This window comes from Poecilia formosa, unplaced genomic scaffold, assembly GCF_000485575.1.
Source record: "Poecilia formosa unplaced genomic scaffold, Poecilia_formosa-5.1.2 Scaffold92, whole genome shotgun sequence".
Taxonomy (NCBI): Eukaryota; Metazoa; Chordata; class Actinopteri; order Cyprinodontiformes; family Poeciliidae; genus Poecilia; species Poecilia formosa.
Window position 1 is genome coordinate 2,051,448 of NW_006800031.1, and position 22,032 is coordinate 2,073,479.

Genomic DNA, 22,032 nt, shown 5'->3' on the forward strand with positions numbered 1-22,032 from the left:
TGTTAAAAATGAAACTTGAACAGTTTGTTTCTGAGTTACCTGATATAGGTCATGTGAGGACAGCTTAGGAGACTTTCACTTTTATAGCATCCTGAAATCCACCTTTAGGGTGAAGTTGGGCATGTCGACAGTTTGCTTCATCTGTATTTCAAAACGCCTAATAATACTCCTTCCATATGCATGTGATGTGGAATGCTGATTAGCAGTTCTTTCCATTTCAAGTAGGATTAAAAGTGGGTGAGTCTTAATTAATTAATTATTTAGTACAAGGTCTTTTCTACATCTTTTTAATTTTTTGTGCATGATTTTTAGTATTGTTCAAACTTGTATTAAATATCTATGTTCCCAGGAACTAGAAAAGCAAACAAGCCTTCATTGAGAGTTTGTATTTTTCACATGATTACAGGTGGTTGGTACGACTGATCTGTCTTTGCAGAAAACTTGTTTTTTTTTTTTATCAAATTACATCTGGAAATTCTATGAATTTTCTCTTGTGCAGGTACCTGCACTCACTACAATTGTTGATTTCATTTTAATTAATTTTTTGTGGTTTAATTGAGTGTTCATTGTATGTTTTATCTTTTTTGATAAGCTTTCTGTGATTGTTAGGGGGAGTAACAGCATAAAAACCATAGTTTTGTTTTTTTGTTGTTGTTGTTGTTTTTTTAAAAAGGTTCATTATTTTACAACTGCAGAGCACCAATAAGTCAAAACTGTTTAGCCTTTATTTTTCCCTTTAATATTCAAATATATCTTTTTTTTCATTTTGAGGCAAAGACACTTTGCTGTCTTAGAAAAAGGATATCTTTTCAGATGACATACTCAGAATGCCAACAGCCTTAAAACCTGCCAGCAAATCAGCAGATTTGCTAGCAGAGTTCCCCGACCAAAAGGACCAAAATGAAAGAACGAGACTCACAAACGCATTTCAGCACACAATTTAGGATAACCGCGACGTAAGCGTCAGAATATTTCAGAAAACTCGGATGCAGGATGTTTTTTAACGCAAAGATTTCAGGCATTAAGCGATATGTGCCTGCAGTGGAACATGTCAGCCGTTCAGCACACAAAGCTTCACACAGCAGGACCAACATCTCTCTCCCTCGTGATCCACAGTCAACAGCAGCAGCCAGCCTTTTCTCCCCTGCTTTTGGTATTGATATTTGCTAACAGCCAAAATTACTTTTTGGAAAGCATCATCTGGGATGTTATATAAAATAATAACTGCTGGATCAACTTTACCTTGTGTTTTATTACATCTTAAAATGAAAGTAAGAAAATGGAAACTTTTTTTTCTTTTTTCTTACATCTCCTCAGGTCACCGGCTGGAATCAGCGTGGAGACAATCTGCCTCCTTTTTTGCGCTTCATCACGGATTACAATCTCAGTCTTTTGTGCTGCGTTGTGTTATTTTATGCCGTTTTTCCTAGAGTAAGACCCTTTTAGTAAAAATAACAAACCCAACACATTTTATTGCCACACATCAATTTGCACCAGCAGAAAAGCTGTAATTTACTGAGGAACTATGTTTGCTTCTGAAAATGCACATCTCCTGGTATCGCCACAGAAACCTCTGTTAACAGCATGCTTCTGTATATGGAAAGTGGGTGTATTTGTGTACCAATAGATTGGGAGAAAGCTTTAAAAATATATATATAAAACATTGTAAAGCAGGGAGCATATTTCCAGTGAAGGTTATGGTTTTATCCCTCCTGATGAGGACATTTTTCACCAGTGGTTGTGACATAAACTCCTCTGAGGTCTGTAAATCTGTCTGGTTTTGGCTGCATGTTGCCATGAAATAAAGAAACAAATTCTACAGAGAACTTTCATAAAAATCTACCTTTTAATCAATATTCCAAGTAATATTTTTCTAATGAATCATCTGAACTAGTTATACTAATACCTTCTTGGATGTGATTTCATAGATAATGTTTTTATATATAACATTATATGATACAAAAGACTAATTAAATTGAATGGCAGCTTTCTCATCTCCTTTGCTGTTCAGAAAAAGTGTTTCTGGACTAACACTTCCACCTAGCGGTTGATTAGTGCAAATACAACTGGTTTCAATCTGTCAGCAGCCTGTCTGGTTAACGCCCAGATACATCTACAATAATTGAACACATTAAAAATGAAATCATGCATCAGTTGTTTTGTCATAAGCGTGTGAATGTGTGCGTGAATGGGTGAATGAATGTAGTGTAAAACTCTTTGGAGTTCTCTGGACTAAATAAAACTGTACATGTACAGGCCATTTAACATTTTTGTGTGTATTGATAAGAAACATTTTATGCTAGCAATGTTTTAAGAGAGCAGAGGCTAAGTTAGTTAGGTGATCCAATGAGGATACCTAGGTTTTTGTGCATGCTGGATTTTTTTTTCTCCCCCATTGTCTTTATTATATTTCAATAAATATGCAAAAACATTTTTATTTATGTTACCTAATTTAGCCTTAAGGATTTTGCAGCAATTATAATTAGAAAGTCAGCAAAGACAATTAATTTCAGTCTTAAAGCCACGAAATAAAGGGAATTTCCAAAGTAGATTTATTGAAAGGTAAGTACTGGAAACTAAAACAGTATTTAGTCAACAAAAATAAAGCAAACTGCTACATAAAACATACGTAAATAAGACTAATGTGGAATTAGTGGGCTTAGTCCCTCGGGAACAATTAATAACCGTTTTCAAAACATTTAATTTTCAACATTTACTCTGAAAATCTTCTGAAACAAAGTGACAACTTGTGCTTTTAAGTGCTGTTGGTTTACTGGTGCTCTTTGAGGAAACTTCTCATGTAGTCGGCGAGGGCTGCAGCGTCCTCCAGAGTTACAGCATTGTACAAGGACGCACGCATTCCTCCCACTGACCTGCAGGGGGAGACAAACACTCCTGTTTATGCCTACAAAAAAGGAACCCGAGTCTTTCAGGAAGAACAGGATGGTAAAAATGTAAATGTGAAACAATACGAGGTGCGTGGTTGCGCAACGGACCTGTGTCCTTTCAGTGAAATCATCCCCCGCTTGGCTGCACCCTCCAGAAACTTCTTCTCCAAAGACTCATCTCCTTCTTTCTTCCCGACACGAAAAGGCACGTTCATGCGGCTCCGACACGCAGCGTCCACAGGACATCTGACCCAATGGATGACCACACAAATAGTGAGGCTTTGTTCTCTGTTACAGAACTATTAGTATTATCTGAGGGTCAACTATTTTGGTTATGTGAATAACTAATTTGAAAGTATGAATTATTACTCTGAAGGCAATTTAGATTGATCAATAGCCTAAAGTTAAAAAAAACTAAATTGGTCAACTTATTTAGATTTAGTATTTCCAAATATGGTAAGAGGAAACTTTACCCTGGCCGCAGAGTAATGGTTTGTGTCTGAGACCACTGAAGTTAAACTTCTGTGCTAAATTTTACAACAGTTTAACAAGTTCACTCTGAAAGCATCAGCCTCGTCTCTTACAGGTTTTTTTTTTTTTTTTTTTTTTGCAACACTTAGTATTGTTAATTTCCTGTAGCTTTAGTACTCACACATAAAAACCATTTGACGAGTTGATGATGTCATAAATCATGGAGGACTTCTGCTTGTTGAGTGTTTCCATGGCAGCGCTACCTCCGTTATTCTTGATCCACTCCAGAACCAGACCCATGATGTAGATGCTGAAGCCAATAAACAGGATTTGAAATCAATAAAAAAAAAACTACTCTTATTCTTCTGTTTATTGACAAAATGCTAAACACCTTAAAGCAAAAAGAGTGAATGTAAATCTCTCTCTCACTCCATCTTCATTGTTCTCAATAAAGGTTTCTGCCTATGCAGCAAAAACATTTTGGCTAGTTCTCTTTTTTTTTTTTTAAATTAGCTTCAGCTAAACTTGTGAGCAAATCTATGTGAATGATACGTCCTCATGCCGTAAACAGAAAAGTATCTACCTAAAACATGGAGGAGTGTTGTAGAGGGAGTTCATTTCAGCCTGCACCGTGTAGTCCAGCACAATGGGGCACTCCTTCAAGGCGTGGCCCAGCAGGTCTTCTCGCACGATGACCACCGTGACGCCGGCGCAACCTACGTTCTTCTGGGCGCCGGCAAAAATGAGCCCAAACTACACATTGGCAGTACGAGGAAGACGTGTTTAGATCACAACCATTTGAAACACGAGACATGTTTCCGTCAACGTCTAAGAGGCGAGTGCGGAAAGGGAGAAACAAGTGAGATCCATCTTGCTGTCACCTTTGATACGTCGACGGGCCGTGACAGGAAGTTGGAGGACATGTCGCTGACGAGGACCACGCCGTTGGTTTCAGGCGTGAAGTTGTACTCCACGCCGTGAACCGTCTCGTTGCAGCAGTAGTACACATACGATGCGGACGGGTTCAGGGTCCAGCTGCTGGGGTCGGGAATTTCTGGAAGAAGCACAAACAAAACAAAACAAAACGACAGCTAAACTAATAGTTATTCAAAGTAGAGGCTTAATTCTTTAAATACTAATAGCCTAAATAGATGTGTCAAAAGTGGAATGCAATGTTTAATAAATAAAAATGAATTAAAGCAAAAATGGTCCAATGAAATTTATCATATACAAAATTTTGCTTAGCTAATCTTTTTCCATCTTATGAAACTTTGACCACTGTGTTGTACAAATATGTAACCATTCTTATTCCAGCCTGCTGGCTTTTCTTTCAGTTTCTATATCAACTTTGTTAAAATGTTATATTAATACATAAAGTGCCCACAAGTCATTTTTATACAATTTTCTAGGATTTCCAGATGATTTTTAACTTAATGAGTTGAGCATCAATGTTTTATTTGGAGAAGTCTGGCTGACTCCTGTTATATTGCTATATTTGTAAAAAAATAAATTAATTTCACAATGCAAAAGATTATACACACAGTTCTTTTAAAAACTGTGCAGAATAAACGCATTTTAGTTCATTAAAATAAAGTGTGTTCATCTTCATTACTTTCTTAAATCACGTCTTAGGTATTATTTATTTTCCTTTCATGCATCTTGTTTTTTTGTGTCCTGATCAACTGAATCTGACTGTATCATGTTAGAAATTAGGTTAAATTACACTGTGTGTAACCAAATCTGACTAAATGACTGGATTGCACCAGAATGAATTAGAAGAACTCAATTTGGACTGAATTGGACTCTGTATCACTTTGTAAAGCGCCCCTTCATTCCGTTTTTTAAATTAAATATTCATTTAATTCAGTTGAAATGAATATTTCTGCTGACATAATGATGATTAAAAAGTACTTTGGAGGTTTCCAAGTACTACTGTACAAAAAGTCCCTGTGAAAACTCAAAAGAGACACAACCATGTTGAACAAGCAGCTTCATTCCAGAGTCTTTCACTGGTAGTTGGGTCTATTGTTGATTATGTAATACGCTGGAAAAGCTGCCAGATTCTTCTGAGGTCCTTTCCTGATGCAGCCTGAATGACAATGACCCTCTTCTAAAATCTGGAGAGATTCTTTAAAACTACTTTTTTTTTGTGAAAAAAATAAAATTAAAATCAGCTTCTGTGCTCAGATGACGACATCATGAAACGTTGCCATGCACACGTACTCGTGTAACTGTCCAGTTTCGGGTGGATGATGTTGACTTTGCCGTATTTCTCTGCTTCTTTTGCAGCTTTAGCTGACCACGTGCCGGTCACCAGGTAGTCGGCGCACCTGTCCTCTTTCAGGCCAATCAGGTTGAGGGGAACGCCACTGAACTGTCCAGAGCCACCGCCCTGCAGAAACAACACCTTGTAGTTGTTTGGGATATTTCTGTGGAGACAGAAGTCACTGTGTTACGACGCACAGGCCGAGGTCAGGTCTACGCACAAACAAGCAGCAGCTCATGATATACCAAAATGTTTAAAAAAAATACAAATAAAAAATAAAAAAATCACTATTTAGGCGGTATTCCAATTTTTTTTTTTTTACATATATATTTAAGATTGAGTCCTAACATAATTTTTATGTCAACATTCCACAGTTTTTCAGACTAAAACATCCAGCATTTGGACATTTTTCATGAAGAAAATCAGTAGAAACTTAATGGATATTTGAAGAAAAGGCAAGTTTTACAAACTGAACAGAGCAATGGATGGAATACTAAAACTTTCACTTACAACAATTCTCGAAGCAGACTCTCTGACTTGTTGATGATTTTGGTGAAATCTGCTGATCGATGGCTCAACTCTGATTTAAAGAGTAAAACGCAGCACGTTAGATATTCTTTTCAATAATATTCACGCCGGATTCCAGACAGTTTCTGAGCCCAGATCAGTTTTCCTACCCACCAAGAACACTGATCCCAAGGCCATTGTAGTTAAGAAGCTCCTTCTGAGCTTGAAGCAGCACCTGCAACACATCACAGATGAAGCATCTCTTCATTACAAATGGTGATCAATGTTTTACAGACTTGAAAAATGTTTTGGAAGAATAACGTTTGAACAGCTGGAAAAACAGTTAAATGTAAACCTATACTCAGGTGGTTTTGGTATTTATCAGAAAACAATCAGAACAGGTTGATTTCAATGAAAAATGTTAACCTTTACGGTGGGACATAATTTCCATTAGGCTAAAAAAATATATCCTTAGCTTCAAAAAATCATCAGGAATATACCGAAAAGCAGATGTTAAAACTGATTTTATTTATACAACTTATAAATAAAACTAAATTAACTGAACAAAATTAACTCTTGTTTCTTATTGTGCTTTTTTTTTTGTTTGTTTGTTTGTTTGTTTTTGGTGGAGTGGCAGAGGGGGTGAGCTAAAGGAAATATAATGTATTGGTTATTTTTGTAGTTACTGGAGTGGAATTTGAAATTATAGTTTTGACACCATCATAGCCATTATACTTTACAATCATTCAACATAATAATGAGCTTATTGCAAACTTTACTTGCCGCTTTCCATTAATTGAGCATTTAAAGACTTTAATGATGCATGAATAAAAAAATGTTCACCTCCAAATTTATGAGTGAGGGAAGATCTGAAGCTGATGAAGGTAAATGACAGGCCTGACACACTAACCATCAAGATTAACGCCCAGCATCCAGATTTCTTTATCTATCAATTCATCTGTCTTCGTAGATCTAGATCAATATACCTCTGTCTATGAATGTTTTTATATTTTAAACTGATCAGTTGTTGGGTAAGTCTGTGCTGTGATTTCTTCTTTCTGAACAAGCTGGGTTTTTCTGCCATCTAGAGGTTGGATGTTATAGCTGCCAGTGAAACACAATGGAAGAAGCAGGTTTCCACATGAATGAACGAAGGCTGATGCAACTCAGCAAGCAGTTTTCAGCCTGATGAGCTGCCACCATCTGTTAGGCACTAAAACCAACACCAGTTTTCACGCGTAACTGCTCAACGCGACGGGAAAAATTACCCATTTCACATGGAAAAATTAAGTATCCTGAGTTAAGACACGTGATTTAAAGACGAGAATAAACGCTGCAACATAAAATAAAAAAATAAAAAACAATAAACATTTGCAAGGGTGCATCAGCAAAATAAAAACGTTTCAACACAGATCGTCAAAAAGATCTTTACGAACAAGGCAGTTATCTCTGCAAACTAGCTCGTCATGTTTTTGGCAGATTGTCGAGACACATGCACGCAAAGAAAACGAGCAGCTGCAAACTTACAGACTGAGGCAGTTTGGCAGGTCCAGCTCCAAAGTTGATGGTTTGTTTCTCCTCCATGATGTAAAGAAGCTCCAGAGTGCAGATGAGGGATGTTGCTTCAGTTGGTCTTCGGTTGGTTGCTGTGAGTTAAGGAGCTTCGCTTGACTGCCACCGCTTGATGCGTGTGGAAAGTGAGGCGTTCAGGGGAATCTAGTAAAATCCCAAACTGCATCTGCTACCTACAGCAGTGGTAAGAAATTTAAACCTGATGTGTTTGTAGCAGTGTTTTTACATCCGCTTTAAACTATATACGTTCTTAATCTTGTACATTCTAGCACTGAATTTCACAGAAGTTTTTGCAAGTTAAGCGCAAGAACAGTAAAAACCAAAAACAGAACAAAAAGAAAAAAAAAACATAACTACTTAAAGTAACGGTTACTGTTACTAAAATGAAGAACAGTTGGTAAAATAAAATCCGAACAAATTCTGATTTATATACTTGACTGATTTTTGTTGAGTCACTCTGAACTTTCAATGAAGCCAAATGAAGATCAGATGACACCTTTAATTTGTGGCGGGTACAATAAGCTTCTGTTGTGAAATGAAACGAGTTCTTCTTGTAATAATCTCTTGCATAATCTTAACGATCAAGTTATGAGACAAAAATCCAGGTCCAGATTTCCTACTTCAGGATTTTCTGGTAGAGACATAATTCATAGTTCCTTCAGTTATGCCCATTTGTCCAGGTTCATAAACTTCCATAATTTGAGTCAATCACACTTTCTCAATCTTATAACTCAGTTATAAGAATTCAAGGTTCTTTGCTTCTAAATATGACTTCTCAGTGTTTTACAGATTAAATGATGCTGAACCACAACATACATTTCCTTCTAAAATTTTGAAAAAGTACCTGATATAAACATTAAAAAAATTCTAAATGAGGGTGTCCATGTCATATAATGTTCAAGGAATAAAATGCACGTTTTTCTGCTTCCCAAGTGCTTTTTTTCTCATTTTATACCTCATGTGAAAATATCACAATGTCATCAGCGTAAAGCTGGAAAGGGAAGCATGGAAAATCCCCATACAATAACAATGACTTGTTATTGGAGAGGACCTTTGAACAGAAAAAACAAGATATGGTAATCTTTCAGACAATTTGAATTGTAGAAAAATGAAGGTTGTGTCGCTTTGAATTGTTTACATTTACATAAACCTTTTTACAATTTAGGAAACTTGAACACAGACGGCTTTAAGGTGTTTTCTAACTGAGACTCACTCTCAGATCTGCTGAAATGAAAAAAGAAAACTATGTGCAAGATGTGTTGTTATTGATTTGACCTGGTTTTCTAAAAGGGAGATTACATGAACACGGCTGAATCTGAAAAGTACAAAAGGCAAACCATCAGATTTCTGTAGTGTATTGCACACTGTATGACACTAGGTAGTGCCATGTGGCCATAATAAAGTTGTTTTCTATGTGATTCAAATGTAAAAATACATTTAAGAGAAAAAGACGATTGAAGGATGATGTTTGATTTGCAGATAAGTTGAGAGGTCAAACATTTTTCCAAATAGAACATAAAATCACGATTACTGTTTCAAATTTGACAACAACTCATTGGTATTTAGTAGTTACTCATTGTAGTGCTATAGATATTGGTATTCAGGCCCTTCAGGGCAGGTGACACCCCTGTCCATACATACAGGGGTACATACCCCTTTAGGGTATGTACCTTACTGTGGAAACTGAAATCTTAAGAAGCTTTCAAATCCTTATTTTACCAAATACCACATGTTTAAACCACTGGACTTGAGTGACAGAAAGTGTTAGAATTATTCAACCCATAACTTTTTATACTTGATACAGGAAATAAGTCTCTACCTTCCAATGGCATTAGTCACACAAGTAAACACAGCAGTTTCAACATGATAATTTTCATACAAGTACTTCCAGTCTATATCAAAACCCTCTTAGAATCAGCAGAGTTCATGTGAGTTCATGTTTTACTCACCTGTCTGGAGTAAAAATGTTTTATTCTCCCTCACAATTGTCTTTAGACAGAGACCTATGGTTGTTAAAGCATTCTATGTTCTATTTGGAAAAATCATGTTATATTCGTTTGGTGGAACTATATAAATTATTGTCTGACTTTTTTGAAATTGCAACTCAAACATCATCCTTCAATCCAGCTGGATCTGTCTCGATGCAAGAGAAACATGACAAACATTAGTGATTTCTCCAGCTCGTGATTCTCATGAGAGGCTATAAAAGCAATTAACTCTTTCTGAACAGTCACATGGCAAAGTCGCTGAGAGCATTTGAGTTGAAACCTGCAACCGAAAAGAACGTTGTCGTCTCCAGACTTAACTTTGCAGTGCATAAGAAGGTATTTGTCTGCTTAAAGATGGCTTCTATTATTACTTTGTTGCCAAATTTGTTGTTTCAAATAAACTAATTCCAGTATCAGACAAGAACAACTTTAGTAAATATAAAAAAGTTTTAAAAGATAAAATAAGTTATTTAAAGTCATCCTCTCCCTATTACCCAAAGAGTAATTGCCAATGGTTGGTAGCAATGAGTTATGCTATGGCTACATGAGTAAATAAAAAAGTTCTTATAATAGTATCATAATTTTATTTGGATGAGTAATATCATTATTTACAGATATACAACACTTACCTTAGAACAAATTTTGGGCTCTCATCCTGTCTCTGATCGCATAACTGGGAGAAGAATGACTGAAATTGAAATATGCACCAGACAGACGCCTACAAGCTGCATTGTTCTACTGTATTATTTTCTACCTGCTGAGTTTACCTTCCCTTTTAGAGGGCAAGTGAATTTGTGGAACAGTACGTCTTGTCTTCTCACTAGAAGCAGTTTGAACTGTTCAAACATACTTTACCAACTGTAGGCATCGGTGTCAAAAGTTTGACATTTTGAAAAACGAGATGTGAAATTTGTGGTTCTAGCTCCTTGGTTTGTTATTAATTTTTGGTCAATTATTTCATTTGATCATTTGAAAATAACTGAATTTCCACAATTTTTATATTCTCTGTCACTCAACAAAATACTTTTATGGCATTTATTCATGGACATTTAAATATGAGTGTTAAATTTTTGCATGCAAGCACTCATTTGTGTGATTTTAGTACTAACAAAGTGTTTAGTTCGCCGTTGTGACGCTCCTCATGTAACACAGAACAATGGCAGGAAAGGAGTGTTTAAAGGCTTTTCTGAATCTATTCACTAAAAACATAAACCGCTGGAGAAGTTGGAGTGGAATGACCCAGAATCTGATCTCTGTCATGCATCGTTGTGTAAAAGGGCAATTCAGAGGAAGAATGTCCAAAGATTATCTAACGCCTGTTTGATTCAGGCTTCAACACAAAAAGACATGAAAAAAAAATCTAGTGTTTTACCGATTTATATGGGGCTGATGGATGGAAGTAAAACATGTCTGATTAAACTGAATTCAGTGTCGCTCCTTCTTGGTGAGAACATTTATTTCTTGCTCATGTTTTCTCTCTAAGCACTGCAACAATATCCAGTTGTACCGCAAATATTTCCCAGGTTTGCAGCTCAGTTTGTCTTTTGTCTGTTATAACATTTGTTTAGATGGTAAGTGAAGCTGTGCACCTTGGATTCTTCGAAACACCAGAATTACTCAAAGAACCGCTGTCTCATCTCAGCAGCAGAGCCTGATGTCTTTGGCAAACTGCCCCTCCCCTGGGTGATGTTCAGCACTGAATCTCCTTCAGCTGTTATGATATATAGATTTCCTTTTAAACTCACTTTGACATCACTGCAGGGGAGTTGTTGTGCTTCTTTTTATGTTTTTTTGTAAAATAAAAAAAAATATATATATATGCATAGAGACAAAATTGAATAATTCTTTCAAAATTAATGTTCTACTCTTGCATCATCCCTGATGGTTAATTATATTATTCGAGTAAATTTTGTTCACTAATTTGACTAATGTGATCCGGATATACGTTCAATGTTTTACTATTGAACGTTATTTGGGTTTTGTTGTTGTTGTTGTTTGTGGCAATCAAAAGATGATTGGGGCAAAATGTGTGGCAGATGTGTGTCATTCATTCAAATAAAGACCAAAGCTTTTAGATCTACTTATGTTGGCAGAGTAATAGTCAGTACAGTATGGATCTTCTGGGTTTACTGAGGCTCAATAAGCTTTCAATAAGCACTGGTGAATTTAAGAGAGGCTAACTAATTCTCACTGAATGAGTTCTTGAATCAACGTTTCACACTGATGATGTGCAGCTGTTTTTCTTACTGCTTTTTAATCTGCATTGCATTTGCTCAGGTGGGTTTTGCATCCCTTATAGCTCCGCAGAAAGGACAGGCAACGAGGTGCTCCTCCTGAGAAAATCCCTTGACAGTGAAGGGATTAGGTATTGAATCTGGAAAGGTTTCTACCAGATAATTTGTCCTCTTAAACTGACAGTTGGATAGCTGTATGATGTTCTCAGGCAGAATGGCTCTGGATCGAAGAGCAGTGCTTCTCCCCGTTTGGTTCAGGATGGACAAGGTGCTGCTGATGTTTCTGGTGTCAGACTGTGAGATGTCACAAAGTGGCGGTCTCCTCTCAGCCAAAGCAATCAACAGGTCTGACACCTGAGAAGAGAAGTGTAAGACAGAAACCAAGTTTGACTATAAACTGGAAATCAGGCATTTAGTGAGGTGTAGGAAATGGCACATCCTTAAATTTCTTTGAAAGAAGTTATTTTTTTTATCTTGAAAATATTTTTGATCAGTCGTTCTCAAGGATCTCTGAGGGTTTTTCAGAGGTTTTCTGTCAATCTTGATTGAAAAACAAAAACAAAAGACCAACACAGAACCAGCACAGAAAAATGAGCAGCATTTTTTTTGTGTGTGTGCTGGTTGCTTTATAAAGCTGAAAATACCCAAACAGGATCTACCAGCAGCCATTAGAAGGAAACCTTATCTCTCAGTGCATCATATGAATTTGAAATCTGCAAGATGGGACTATTACTCAAAAGACAGCAAAAGTGACTTGATCATCTTTCAGATAACTGCTTTTGTTGCTTTCAAACGGACCTGGGGTGCAAAAGTTAGCAGGAGTCACAAACTGCAGGTTTCAACGCTAAACATTACAGAAGGCGTAGACAGGAGCTCAGGTTTTGTTTGGCCAAAAACATTCATTTGAGCAATCTCAAAATTGCATCTCATTTTAAATAGCACTTTTTTTTTTTTTACCTCAGTTACCTTAATCCCACAAAACTCTCTGCTTTCAGGATCGTCATCCTTGTTTAGATCATCCATGACACCTCAATAATCCCAAAACAAACAAAAATATATATATATATATATATCAGGCTGTCCTTCAGCAAATAAGACAGCTTCTTGCTGAGGACAGCCAGATTTTATGAATTCAGTAAGTTGGAATTTAAATGATCATAGCAACATGTGCTTTGTTGTTTTCCTTTCCCATAGAAAGTACACCTGACTAAATGCATCTGAGGATTTCTTCCCAAACCTGTTAATCTAGTAAAAACAGAATTGGAGGTATATAATTAAACTGAACTGAATGAAATTAATCTAACATTACAATCTATTAAAGTCATAAAAGCAAACTGTAGATGAAACAGAACAGAGCCCTTCATTTTGCTTTTTTATTATTCATATGTACACAGACATATTGCACAGGTTAATGATTTTAAGAGCACACAGTCAACACAAACAATCTTGGCTCTGATCGGGCTAAAACAAAATACCAGAAACCTTGTGTATTCTTACATGAGGATAAATGTATTGTGCGTTTGTTTGTTTTGTGCGTATTTGTTGAATTTACATATTTTTCTTCTATTTACACACATATAAATACATATGTAGCAATGTTACAAGCTGAAAAAAAACAGCCTCAAGACACTGAAGCTCCTCCAGTTATCCCATAGATTAGGCTGGAGAACAGGACCCTGCAGTGCAGTGCTTTTGTCAAAGAGCTGATGTTGGTTTGCCTTAATATCTGGGCTTCAGTGGAAATGGGATTTTTATTACATCCTAAACCCTAACAGTTTTAAGGACCAAAACCTCTCCAGGTCTCTGATTTCATGAACACACCTTCTTGCACTATTTTCTCCTGCATTTACCATTAGATCTGACTGAAAATATTAAAAGAAAAGAAAAAAGGTTGTAGACTAAATGAAAACATCTAGCTTCTGAGGTCCTGATGTTTTCTCAAACACAGAACTGAGAACAGTTACACACAAGAGGAACTTTAACCTAAATTCATTTCTGGCTTTGACTACAGATTGTTTTGAAGCCTTATCTAGGGAAAACTAAAATGCATAGTTGGATTGATCCGGTGTGTGAATGGTTTGCAGGAAGAGCAGCGGCAGGAACTGAGCGGTGTCCACATCGCGTTGATTTCCTCACACCCAACTTCCTCGTCGGCAGTCTCTTCAGTCTTGAGAGAAAAAAGCCGGGGTTCTGAGCCGGGGAGGGGCGGCGGCTCAGCGACGCTCAGATGTTGAAGCTTTCCCCACAGCCACACGTGCCCTTGATGTTCGGGTTGTTGAAGACAAATTCACTGGACAGCTTTGACTCTACAAAGTCCATCTCAGTTCCTAAAAGGGTGAGCTGAGCCTTCTTCTCGATAAACACTCTCACACCTGAAGGAAAACACAAAGAACCACTTTTTTATTCAAACTAAATTAATCTGGAGCTGTAAACTTTGTTTTCTTCAAAAAACTAAAAATACACACATTTTTTTAAGCATTTTTTTTAACATGTAGAAAAACGGTAGGAAAGTGTTTTCTAACATATTTTAGTCAACCCTAAGGGAGGAGCACCCATGCTGACTTTTTTGGTTTATTTTCATTCAATTATTGCAGTAAATGAGAGTGTGCACTACAAAGAAAGATTTGCATTTCAGCAGATTACGTTCTGGATTTTCACTGTCCAAAACCTAACCACAGTGATGGAAAAATGTTGTAGCTTCTTTGTTGTTTTCTTTTAAAAATTACTATGCACTGATAAGACCTCTTCTCCCTTTAAAAGGTGAAAGATCTAAACCTTTTGAACTGCTTCTCAGTTTCTAGTGGAAACATTTCCCTAGAAGAATCTGGGGACAGATTCTTCTAGGGAATCTGTCCCCAGATTCCCTAGAATCTGGGGACAGATTCTAGGGAATCTGGGGACAGATTCAGATTATTGCTGACCTTATAATGTTTTAAAAGAAATTGACAAAATTTTATCAAAGTTTCTTTGAAACATTTCATTAAGCACATATCAGTTTATTTTCATTATTTTATATTTTGTGTATTTGCTTTCTTATAACTACCAATATATTCAGTAATAAGAAAATTTTAAGCAACATTTTACATATTAGGCTGCACAATATATCACTATTGCAATATCAGTATGCACCATATGGACATTACAATTTAACATATGTTGACTGTTATGTTCCAGATATGATAAATCTTATGTTGAAACTGTTAAATGGAGTCTAGCTGCAGCTGATACAGCTGACAGTCGGTTATGTTGCTAAAGGTCACAGTTTCAAGTTTCATAATGACAGATCAGAACCAGAAATGAGGAAAGCAGAGACCAAATGGCCAATAATGTAATACTATGCCGTCAAAATTATTTATTATATGTATGTTTCTTCACTGTCCATAAACAAATACAACAAATACAACTCCCCTGCTGCAACAGGGGAGTTGCTGTTGCAGCAGGACAGAAAACAGATTGTACAGTCTTCTTGTTTCCAGGCCATCTTAAAACCTTTATTTCCACCATGAAAAAAGATCAACCTCATGTTTTGTGAGTTTCACTCTGTAGCCTGAACTCTGATTGGTTTACAATGAATAAAAACGCTTACCATCCTGGAGCACTTCCTCATCCGATTTCTCCTTCTCTGTTGTGTATTCCAGAGTGTAAGTCAGGCCATTACAGCCACGTGTTCTCACTCCCACCTTCAAACCAATCTGTTGATGATGCAGCAAACACACATCAACACACACCAAAATACAGGAACTGATAATCAAACAGGTGCAGGTGTGTTTTCCAACAGACATTTTAGTAAAACAGTCAACTCAAAACCTCTTGGTTTTAAGTTTAATTATAATAATTAATGAAAAAGTGGACATTTCAGAATCTCAGTTTACACACTGTAAGGCTAAGAATTGATGCTCTTCTTGTCTCGGTGCTTTTGTAAACACAACAACACGTTGAACTACAATCCAATAATCAATCTGTAGAGCTACTCCTTCAGAAGACACGACTCAGGATTTTTGTTAAAGGAAATCAACATTTCAAAAGAACTGCATTTTCAAAAAACAGAAATAACTTCAAACAATTTTCTGTCAACTAGAGAAACCTGTTTGTTTTTAGCAGCATAAAAATAAGATACTCATCAAACCAAAATCAGTTTATCAGACACAAGCTGACAGAGCACAGAAAAGATAAACCGTCTGGAAAAAAAAAAAAAAAAGAAAAAAAAGAAAAAACGTTACAGTGAATCATTTTGTATACTCACATATTCTGGTTTGTCCTGAAGCAACAATCTGATTTTGCTCACAGCTGAAGGAGTCTACAGAAAACAAAAGAAAAAACAGAAAATAAAGAATGAATCACAGAGCTAAGGAACATGTTGGAACTCTACAGAACATCCTTAGAAAAAATAAATAAAAATAAAAAAAAGCAATGGGTACACAAAAAAATATGCAACATAATTTTTTTTCTTGTTATTTGACACCTTTCATTTGACTGAGATAACACAAACATACTAGAGCTTGTCTGAAATTCCAGCCTGCACCTGCAGCGTAACAAAATAACCTGAGCCGTCACATCAAGGGATTTGGGACTCAGAGTGGAAACACTTGGGCCAGAAGGTGCTAATCCCTTAAAGCACTTAAAGTGTGACCGTCAGTACCTACTGCTGTTTTTAAATACTACAGCTGTGCTGTGTACTGATGTACAGTTATGATCGCAACATCATGAAATGCAAGAAAGCAAAGGATTGCTTGGCCTTAGTAACTGGTTAGCATTTCAGATTTTCTGTGTTTATTGCCTGCAAATGAATAGTGCATTTAGATCATTGCATTAACTCTTACTGCCCACACCTAAAAGAAATGATAGTGGCTAGGATCTTATATTTTGAAGCTGTAATAGAGACCAAACTGTGCCACAACCTGCAGTTGATTCACAGCACTGAACAGTTTAAAAGCAATTTGGTCGTCTGCTTTGTCAGAACAAGCCAAGACCATTATGTACAACTGTTAGCCTCGATAGATCTTCATCAAATATGTAACATATAATTATAAAGATCCCAGTTATTCCTTGTGGGCTAAGTAACTTCATTTTTCTGTTGAAGATCTGCTGTTGTTGGCTGTGTCTCCCGTCGTGACGTAGCATTTACTTAAGGCTTTATCTCCGGAGGACAAACACATTATCTTGCTGCAGCACTCAGAGCCGTTCAGCTGATGGGCTCCATCGGCAACGTCTTAACCCGCCCATTTCAAACGAACCCTGATCACACCGACCGCTTGCTTTTCGCTCCATTTCATTTGCAACACCACACTGGGTCTGTGTGGCCACGCAACCACACAATTCACATCAATACAACACTTTAGATAAGACACTCTGATTTTTTTTTAAATCATTTTGTGTTAGGACAATTATTTTAAGGGAAGTAATAACAGAAGCCACAAAATGTATTAACTTAATAGGGAAAATTGTCAAACATTCACACAAGGACCATCCAAAAATCAATCATTTGTGACCAACTGAGTTAAAGTACAGCCAGGGAAACTGAACAACATCGCAGTTGATCACATGTGATTACGTGTAAATAATGAACATGTTTTATTTTTGTTTGTAATGCATGAACAAGTTATGCTTTAAAGATGGCGACCTGTTCTTTAACAAATACTTATAGTAACACAAACTCCAACGCTTAAAAAAGTTGGATTGCAGCAATATGACTAATAATAGCACAAAAGATCAGCTACTTTCATTCGGAACAGCTACTGCAAAGACTGCCAAGTGTTTATGGGAAATAGATGAAAACTTTACTTTCTTCAAGTGGAATAGAGTGAAATGAGCTAACATTCCACTCTATTATAAAGTCGGTCACTTTACGCTTCTCAGGGTTTTGTTTGGAAGTGTGGGTAGAGTATAGCTGGCTAATCGGTGTGTTTGGTGTAGCATTTGCAGCAATGTGGGACACTGCACCGTGTCAGTTGTGCTGAATAGAGCTGAGCCAAAAGATGAAGCTTTTAATTTACCAGATGACCTGCATTCCAAACCTTCTGTCCCATGCAGCCACTAATGACCAAAAGAGTCCAAGCAGCTGGAATGAGCTGCTCCACAGGATGGACTCGCCTTCAGGGATTAGGGGTTCAAAGGAAAACATCCACATCAGAAAGAGTCACTAGAGGCGGTTTGGGGATTCGATTGTAGATGTGTTATTGTGGATCATATTTTTGCTCCATTTGCTGGATTGATAAAAAATAAGAACCGTTTTTATTTCATATTACAAGTCAAAGTTTCAGTGATTTCCATTTTTGAAATCAGCTTAATAGTCTGTGAAATGGTGAGAGGAATACATGCATACATGATCTTGATATCATTTAAAAGGTTGATTAATGTTCTTTCAAAACTAATTAGAAAAACTGATAAACAATTTTAACCAAATCTATTGGACAGAATGCCGTTTATCATCAGGTCCAAATAAAAGAATGTCTTGGGGTAGAGACAGGATTCGTTAGATTATACAGCAGGGTCAGGAAGGGAAATGCCTCTGACGAGCTTCAGGGTGTAGCTGGGAAGAAGAACGTCAAAGTTTGACCTGGTCTCAGATAAGGAGTGGAAGATGGATATCTGCAGTTTTGTTCCTACTTGCCAGAAATATGTAACCCAGTTGCCTTGCAGATCCTTTGAAATCTGTGGTCCACACTTTTTAAAACTTGAAAAACATTAGACGATTTCCTTGAGAGATGTTTTGTTTACTGTGGCATGTGCATGCTTTCAATTCCTTTTGCTAGCTTGTTAGACATCCTGTCTCTGCAAGACTAAGCAAAACATAAACGAACAAAAACTGATGAAACTTAGTAGAGTCTCAAAGATTAAAGCAAAAGCAGACTTCGATACAATAGCTCCTGTTTTTCTTTAAAATAACGAGATTTGGCCATTGATATCAGCAGGTGGACTAAACGTCCATTAGGGTTTTAGCAAAACGTGATACAACATTTTTAAGCGCTTAAATGCATAGCTCCACTATGTATGTCGCAATTATTTGGAAATTAATGTAAATTGAGGACCCTTGGCTTAATCTAACATACGGTTTGGTGTGAGATGCGTATCATCAGTCGGCTACTAAGTTGATTTTATTGTCGAGTTAAGTTTCACTTTAAAAACATGGAACATGAACGCGCATAAATGTATCAGCTATGATAAAGCGGTTTATCAATAACTTAAATAATGACAATTCGGTAACAGAGCCAACAGTAGGACAGCGATTCACCGATAGCTAGCTACTGCTAACTTAGCCAACTTACACAACTGACACCGCATTAACGGCCGCTAGGGTAGAACGCTACACTTTTCGAGAACCGCACTTACCAAACGGACACAAGACGCGTTTCCCTTTTAATTTTACAAACTAAATGCTTGACTCACCAGTGTTAACGCGGCTCTTGTGGGTAAAATTTTTCTTTTATTGACCGCTCGGACGGTCGCTCGCACCAAGGAGGCAGACATGTTGATACTGTTAGAATTCATAACATTAGTTTGCGCAAGCGTGCAAACACGTTAGAGAACGCCCCTAACGAAGGAGAGGCAAGACATGCCGACAAATGATTGGCTAAGATTTTGACAGGCGGCCGAATAGCCAATGAGAAAAAGGGGTGAGGTCCAGTACGGTAGGCGTAATTTTCAGTTATGTAACCTCTGTCTAATACATCCCATATGTTCTGTAACATCCTACTTTTCTTGATTTTATGCTGCAATACTGTGTTGAGAACAAGTTTTATTTAATTTATCGCGTTCATAGAGAATATCCTGTTTATTATTTCAACAGCACACCACGGTGAATGCCATTTTTTCAAGCTTTTGTTTTTGGATTTCGTGCCGAAAACATATAGATGGGAACGCTGTGTACCCGTCACGATCTAATTATGTCCCAGCACCGCCCATGTCCTAACAACAAGGGGAACCTAAAGAAAGTGCGCATGTTGTTTGACATCTCGTTTTAAAACGTTTTATCTTGCAGTTAACATTATAAATTGTACAATAAAATGTTTAAATGAACTGTAATATTTGATTTATGAAAGTTGCAGATGGTTTGTTAGTTTATAATGTTTTATTTTGTTTGCAGTGTCCTTGAGTGCTTTGAAAGGCGCTTAAAATAAAATGTATTAATAGCAACAAGTACTTGTCCTAAAGACTGCGATCACTTGAAGATTCTGACTAACGAACCAAAGTCACTGAAAAAAGTTGCAGATTTGCTGTTAATTGGACTACCTACCATTTGGAAAAGCCTACAAATAAATCTACCAATGGGGTCACATTTACCTAATCTTAACTCATGAGGACCAGAATATTTCCATTGCCTTTGCACATTAAAAGTTGAAAGCTGAATCTGTAAGTGTATCGTACCTTTTATTATACCTGCATAAAATCATTTTCTGTACATAACTTACATAATTTCTTAGGCTATCCTGACAAATAGCATTTATAGAACTGGACTGCACCGTAATGCACTCACCAGCAGGTAGAAGGTTCAAGTCCAAAACCTCTTTCTGCATAGAGTTTCCATGTTGCGTATTGACCTCTTGCCCAATGATTACTTGGTGGCAAGTAATGCTTGGTGGCACCAGCCACCAAGAAAGGATAAGCAGGTATAGCTGATGATTTGAACTGTTAGCCAAGTTCCTACAATGCAACTTGAAAGTAATTCATTTTTGCCTTGAAATTAAATAATGTTGAATTGGAGCTAGGAGCACAGGCATATTGGGGGAAACAAATGTGTACAGTGAATGACGTGTGAACAGGAACAGTGAAACAATAACTTTAGTATTTCATTATGTTAGAGGTGATGGTGCACAATAAAAAAATATTCTAGATTGTTTTGAACATTAATTGTGCCAAAGAGTGTACTTTCCACCCTGCTAACGTGCCAAAATGAATTACCACACGTTTTTTAGAGCAGTAGGTTTTAGTCTCAATTTAAGATTTATTAGGGCAAATCTGAGCACTGTTTGCAAGTTTTAAGTAGCAGATAAATTTATATAAATGTTTCATAGAAGTGCACATAAGGCAGTATGTGACAACAACAAAAAGGAAAGACTCCACACTGGATTGCAAATTGATGTTTAATTGGACTTTTTCCCCCAGACAAAATGAATTGAAAGCCAACCTTTCATGCCTGGATCAGGATTCCTTAATTACATATGAAAGCTTTGATCATTTGAGTCCACAAAATAAATTTAAGAAGGCTGGCAATAAAATCAAATGCAACATTAGAACTTGACCATGAAACCAAAATCTCTCCTTTTTTTGTAGAAAAAATTTAACAATAAAGGCAGAATTTCCATAATTAACAATGAATGAAATCTTTGAGACAAACTAAGCAGCAAAAGAAAACTGAAGGCTGTGGACCAGTGGTCCCCAAAGTCGGTCCTCGAGGGCCGGCATCCTGCATGTTTTAGTTCTTTCCTTGGTGGTAGAAACAACCTTTTCAGCTTGTCAATGTTCAGGGAGAGAACTAAAACATGCAGGATGCCGGCCCTCGAGGACAGACTTTGGGGACCACTGCTGTGCACCTTCACAGTGCAGCTACCAATGTGTGGCACTAACAACAAAAGGACACGATTTACAAGTCCATGTGTGTGCGGAGTTTGCAGCAGGAAATGCAGACGACTGGAACAGTTGGTGTGTTTTTCTACCAAAAAAAAAAAAGAAAATCCCAACCAGTGCAGGTATGAAACATTGTCTCCAAACTGTTGCTGCACCGTCATCGTGTTTCCAGGCATGTGTGGAGGAACGGCAGAGGATGTTCGGCTACTGTGCTCTGATGATTACATGCAGGCAGGTGAGAAACGGCATAGTAGTGAAATTGTGACAGGAAATTGCAGTTTTGCAATAAAATACATTTTTGCCTTTTCTTCAAATCAGACTTAATGGAGTATTCTGAGGGACTTGGACAGAAATGAAAAGGCCTCAGTGCAGAACAAAAAAACAGAGAAGGTTTAAAATATATAGTTTGGAAACAAAAGGAAGAATGCTACAGGGAAAAAAAGAACATTAAAATGAACTTAATGAACATTAAAATGTTCATTAAGTTCTTAAATCCCAATAAAAATCTTAATCTCTAGAAAACAAAAAACACGTAAACTGAG

At 36.9% G+C, this 22,032-nt stretch overlaps 2 protein-coding genes across 3 annotated transcripts; both read right to left on the reverse strand.

The window, feature by feature from the left end:
* Positions 1-2,528: 2,528 nt before the first annotated feature.
* psat1 (phosphoserine aminotransferase 1) lies at positions 2,529-10,408 on the reverse strand. 2 transcript variants are annotated; one of them, XM_016674263.1, is made up of 10 exons: positions 10,322-10,408; positions 7,660-7,877; positions 6,307-6,367; positions 6,136-6,205; positions 5,583-5,788; positions 4,241-4,413; positions 3,943-4,112; positions 3,541-3,669; positions 2,997-3,134; positions 2,529-2,873 (listed from the first exon to the last, which is right to left on the reverse strand). In XM_016674263.1, exons 2-10 carry the CDS (start codon positions 7,714-7,716, stop codon positions 2,771-2,773), a joined length of 1,107 nt encoding a protein of 368 aa, XP_016529749.1. In that variant the 5' UTR covers positions 7,717-7,877; positions 10,322-10,408; the 3' UTR covers positions 2,529-2,770. The 2 variants fall into 2 exon arrangements, with proteins under 2 accessions (XP_016529749.1, XP_007557952.1); XM_007557890.2 differs by lacking the exon at positions 10,322-10,408 and having other exon boundaries at positions 7,660-7,904.
* A 2,877-nt stretch (positions 10,409-13,285) lies between these two features.
* Positions 13,286-19,454, reverse strand: isca1 (iron-sulfur cluster assembly 1). The gene is made up of 4 exons (XM_007557891.2): positions 19,313-19,454; positions 16,170-16,223; positions 15,513-15,618; positions 13,286-14,298 (listed from the first exon to the last, which is right to left on the reverse strand). The coding sequence occupies exons 1-4, from the start codon at positions 19,412-19,414 to the stop codon at positions 14,150-14,152; spliced, it is 411 nt and encodes a 136-aa protein (XP_007557953.1). The 5' UTR covers positions 19,415-19,454; the 3' UTR covers positions 13,286-14,149.
* Between the last annotated feature and the right edge of the window lie 2,578 nt (positions 19,455-22,032).